The sequence below is a fragment of the Lolium perenne genome, chromosome 5 (genome assembly GCF_019359855.2).
Source record: "Lolium perenne isolate Kyuss_39 chromosome 5, Kyuss_2.0, whole genome shotgun sequence".
NCBI lineage: Eukaryota > Viridiplantae > Streptophyta > Magnoliopsida > Poales > Poaceae > Lolium > Lolium perenne.
In genome coordinates, this window is record NC_067248.2 from 76,106,403 (window position 1) to 76,111,430 (window position 5,028).

The 5,028-nt window shown below is 46.6% G+C and overlaps 1 protein-coding gene across 2 annotated transcripts; it reads right to left on the bottom strand.

Moving 5' to 3' along the window:
• Nucleotides 1-1,636: 1,636 nt before the first annotated feature.
• LOC127304718 (uncharacterized) lies at nucleotides 1,637-4,753 on the bottom strand. Of its 2 annotated transcripts, none has more exons than XM_051335321.2 (9): nucleotides 4,629-4,753; nucleotides 3,881-4,230; nucleotides 3,547-3,628; nucleotides 2,861-3,053; nucleotides 2,664-2,759; nucleotides 2,470-2,593; nucleotides 2,275-2,403; nucleotides 2,071-2,190; nucleotides 1,637-1,975 (listed from the first exon to the last, which is right to left on the bottom strand). In XM_051335321.2, exons 2-9 carry the CDS (start codon nucleotides 4,222-4,224, stop codon nucleotides 1,888-1,890), a joined length of 1,176 nt encoding a protein of 391 aa, XP_051191281.1. In that variant the 5' UTR covers nucleotides 4,225-4,230; nucleotides 4,629-4,753; the 3' UTR covers nucleotides 1,637-1,887. The 2 variants fall into 2 exon arrangements, with proteins under 2 accessions (XP_051191281.1, XP_051191280.1); XM_051335320.2 differs by having other exon boundaries at nucleotides 2,470-2,596.
• Nucleotides 4,754-5,028: the final 275 nt, after the last annotated feature.

Consider the following 5,028-nt stretch of genomic DNA (forward strand, 5'->3'; position numbering starts at 1 on the left):
ACTGGGGGACAAAACAGTTCAGAACTCGGAGCGGTACCGTGGGGCGGTACCTATAGGGGTAACGGTACTACCGCTACAGGTACCGGTAGTACCGGTCTAGCTAAAACTAGTTTTCTGCTCTTTTTCTCTCCAGCCATGTCACCTCGCTAAACACACACAAAACCAGAAAACCTATGACTACCTATAACTACGCTTCAGTCCTCCGATCTTGACGTGTCCAACGAGGTCACCGTGCATTTGCAAATCTAGCAACGATACTCAAAACACACGGTTAGATAACTCAAGTGTTGTCATCAAACACACAAAACACGGGGTTTAGATTTTGCTCTTTCAGCGGGGCCAGAAGTGGAGCTGAGGCAGGGCGACGGATCCAGATCTTGCCCGGCCAGCGGGGCAAGCTAAGCCCAGAAAAGCCAGGGTAAAAAACTATGGTAGGGAGGAGAGAGGTGGTGGGAGCTGGTTGGGGCTTGGGTAGGTGGAGGCAGACGCGAGAGGGCTGCCGGAGAGCGTCAGTGCCGGCGAGGCCACGCAGTGGCGCGGGGCGCACGAGGAAGGGGAGGCAACGGTCATATCTTTAGGTCACATACCTTGTAGATGATCATTTGCAGCTGCAGAGATTTCTACATATTGCAGAGATACTTAGTTGGACGCAGAGGGATGAAAGTCTTGCAGAAGTTAACCGCGACGAAACGCCTGCTGCAGTTGGCGGCGGAGGAACATCAGATGGTGGAAGAAAAATTTCTCCGTCATGTAGTCCTGATGTGTAGATGGCGGCAGCGCCACAATCAAGAACCGCGAGTAGGTTCTCTGTGGAGAGAGGCGGCCGCGTCAGCCGGGTCAAGGAGGGACGGTGGAGACAGAGGGTGGCAACGGGGTTTGCAGATCTTCAGGTGCGAGCTATGCGGGACAATACAGGCTGGCGACTGGACCGCTTTATCCCGCAATTAATAACACACTCAACCCACCGGCATATTGCGGTCGTTTTTTGCGGGGCAGCGATGCGGGACATCCCACGCCACTTGAAACCTGAGGTGGGACCCTAGGTAATAATTAGGCCCTATTCGGTAGAGGTGTTTTCGCGGGGTTCGCGTGTATTTTACTTAGGCCAACTCAATAATACACCTTAAAACACTACGTAGACCGTTCGGTAGGCCGGGTTTCGTCGGGATAAGCCCAGTGTTTTGCCTGAAAACTCGTCGGGTTCGAGTGGATTAGAAACGTACCGTCTCGCGTTTTTGTTGCTGCTCACACCGCGGTCGCGCATGCCTATTCTGCTCTGCAACGCTGGCCCCTGGCATGCAACGCGTTTTTGTTGCTGGCGCTTGGCATGCAAGGAAGCAGCAGCGCTAGTTCCCTGACCATTCCATGCAACAGATTATCAATGCTTTGTCAAGAATCAAAACCGGCCGATACACGAGTGAAGCACGTGTTTTCACCCAAAACACTAGGAACAATACACCTTAATCCCTGCCTGCCGAACAAGGCCTTAGTCGGAATCTAACCGTCACGCTTTGGAGCTCGGGCTGCAAATACCCACGCTCAAAGATTGCCAGCCAAATACACCAAAATGAACACGATCTTGTACAAAATCCAAGCAACACTGCAGCAGCTATTCTTGATGCCTGGAAAGCAGCAATATAATTTGGCCTAAGACCATAAATAATAATACTCCGTACATCAAAATTGAATAGGAATTCCACCAGACAGAGCATGAATCACCCAGTGACATTTTCAGCTTACAGTACATTTTATCATCTAGTTCCAAACAAACTGGACCAGTTTCAAACAAAGTAGCCTAACAGTAACTAACACGGACCAGACTAACTTCCTGTGAAACAAATGGCATAAACCCACGCACAAAAAGTAACTCCCAAAAAGTACTCCTTGCTAATTGCATTGGGGCCTGTCTTGAGATGTGCTGTCTGACGAAGTTCCACCTCCAGCCAGTGCCGATGCCAACGCCAATTCCAATTGTCTACAGATTGGGAAGTGGTCAATAGAAATGCAATAATGCAACTGTTAGAACTAAATGCAATGTGCACGCAACGAAATAAGAAAATACAATAATACCTTTTTGTGATAGGCCGTGGGCTTTGATTCAGCCTGGCCACAAGAGGGGCGCTTCTTGCAGATGCCACAGGTGGAAAGGGTCTGGAAGTTCCACCTCTAGCCAATGCCAGTTCCAGTTGTCTATGAATTGTTAAGTGTTCAATAGAAATGCAGTAATGAAAATGAAATGCAACATGGACGGAGTGAAATAAAAGGCAACTATACTTTTTTGTGATAGGGTCTGGGCTTCCATTCAGCATAGTAGGCAACGATTCTGATTTGGGAGGAGCGCTTATTCCAGCTACTGTAGGTGGGACAGATTGGGAAGTTTCACCTCCAAGAAAGGCTGATAGTCTACACATCAAAGATTTAATAAGACAAATTGTAAAACTTCAAGCAATGATGCAACTGTAATAATACCTTCTGGCGACAGGTCCTAGGCTTTCATTCCCCAGGGTAGGCAACGAAGCAGATATGGAAGGTGAGGGCACACCTATGTCCATCCAACTTGCTGGTGTGGCACCCACATCCTCCTTACATGGACCTGCTACATGACAATACCATTAGACAGACTACATCACTATAATGTTATAATGCAGAAAAATCTATCTAACCTTCTTTGCACCCAAAAGCAAATCCTCCTTTGCATGGATGCAAAATGCCCATATGAGAAGGACATGCCTTACATGTATTGTCAACGTCATCATCAGCTGAAGACAAATCAGTCATGCGTAATCACCAAATGTAAATCAGAATCATTCATGAGAGACCAGCGAATTGTTTCACTCAATGAATACAAACAAGGGCATACCAAGTGTAATGCATGCCGTCACATTGTATGTCTTCCCTCGAGTCATGTTGACCTCAAGAAAGAAATGTTGTTGCACCCCTTTTGAAGGAAATTCTCTCTTACAGCCCACAAGATTGCAATGGTACCACATGGACTTCTTCGACATTATAGGAAATAAGGTCATATTGCTGGGAATCAAATCATACTCAGAAGCCTGATAACAAAGAAACTATTGATTAGTAAGAGACTACAAGATAAGCAGTTAAATGTCATTTGAAGTTTCAAGACAGAGGTCCTAAAAGCATATTTTGAGTTGAGGTTAAAGCAAACCGCATTCTAGACATACCTTATCTAGAAAAAACACAAGGTATCTAACAAAACTTACTGCCAAGCATTAGACATGCAAAGTGCATAGGAGCTTAGGAGCTACACATGAGACCTTAGCCAGCTTATTTTATCTATACATAGTTGCATGGTGTACAGTCTCGCGAACATGATTCGCATGCCAGGGAAGCTTCCAAGCCCCATTATTCTAAGCTGTGTCATACCGTGTGGCAACATGCTGTCCTACAGGAACAGTTCCAGAATTCCAGTACACAGTTGGATATAAACATGAAATTGGTATTATTTTCAGGCTCACTTTTGCACTGAGTGTAACTATAAACAATATAAATGATAAAATATCAATGAAGGAAGTAACTCATCACCATGTTTTGAACTTTCCGATATTCCATAGCAGCATTCCAGAGGGCATTTTCTCTCTCGAGCACAATCTCCTTATCAACAGGCCTAGAACAAAAAAAAATGGAAAATTACATTTAAACGTAACTAATCAGGCTAAGCTAAGAAAAATAGTTGAACAGGTCATTCAAGAAATAAATTCTGCAACAAAAAAAATTGCAAGTACCCAAATTATTCACACAGCACCCTGATAAAGAATGACAATGGAGTGGAAAACCCCACAAAGGTATACCATCAATGATTTACTCTGGATGTTGACATAACAGAAACGCCATTTGCATATTCAAGCATAATACTTACTCATTTCCCCACTTGATTTCATCACAGTTACTCGTGCGGTTGACCAAGTGGCGCACATCAACTTTGCAGTACACGATTTCGATAAGCTGGCCCGTCCTCCTCAGGACTTCCATTCCTGATTGCATAATTTTGTGCCACTTCTCTTCCGCGGCTTCAATCTCTGCCCGTTCCTCCTTGTCCCGCTTTTCTTTGTCCTCTTTGTATTGAAGGTATGGAAGCAAAGATGGCTTGGTGGGCGGGAGCGGCTTGGTGGACCGGAGTGGCTTCCTGGACGGGAGTGGCTTGATTAGCACATCCACTGGCTCAAAAGTAGTTGTGGGCACAACTAGATCTTCCAATTCCATCGAATTCTGCACAGATCAGGACCGTGTCAAGCACAAAAGAGCAAGGAACAGAAAGGCAAGTGTGCTAACAGGGCATCATATGGAGGTGACATTTCTTAACCAGAAAACTCAACTCAATAACTCCATAACCTCAATCAACACTAACGTTTGCACATGAACAAATAATTTCAGTTCGCAATTTCAGGTACCTACGACATCCTATCAAACGGAACGCGACCCTAGTGCGCAAAAACTTACGCCCAGATCAAACATTGAGTGAAATTAGTAGATCCAAACCCGTAGCTGTATGCCCCCAAGCAGGCAAAGCAGAACTAAAATAACACACCAATTTAAGTCGCTAAAACTCTGCTGGCAGGCTAATCCACGAAGAGAGAAACAGCGTGTGGAGAAGAAACGGGGATAACCTGCTATGTCGCGCGGGGGGCGGCGGAATCGTGCGTCGGGATCGTCGGGGAAGGGCCGGCGGCGGAATCGAGCGTCGCGCGGGCAGCGGGGGTTTCTCCACGAGAGGCCTGGGCTTCGCCACGACGGGGGTTAATAAGAAGGGTTCAATAATAAGAAGGGTCGGAGTCGGATGCCGTCCGTTCGCGGATAACGATGGAGCCGGTTCATGTACGAAATCTATTTCTACTCGGTACGGTGAAAACAGAAGTGAATCTATATCTTTATCTATCTCCTAGCCTACTAGCCACCGGGAATCTGAGATCCTCTCGCGGCTATCTGTCTTGACTTCTGGTTCCGCCGCCGCTCCCTCGACGCGAACGTCCAGCGCCCGCACGCGACATCCTACCTTCGCGAGTGCAG

Bases quoted from the DNA above. Each gene is read 5' to 3' on its own strand.
- LOC127304718 (XM_051335320.2), bottom strand. From the start codon at position 4,224: ATGGAATTGGAAGATCTAGTTGTGCCCACAACTACTTTTGAGCCAGTG. The intron at 3,629-3,880 runs GTAAGTATTATG...TTTTTGTTCTAG, and splicing joins GAAATCAAGTGGGGAAATGA to GCCTGTTGATAAGGAGATTG. The intron at 2,760-2,860 runs GTATGCCCTTGT...ATTTGTCTTCAG, and splicing joins GACGGCATGCATTACACTTG to CTGATGATGACGTTGACAAT.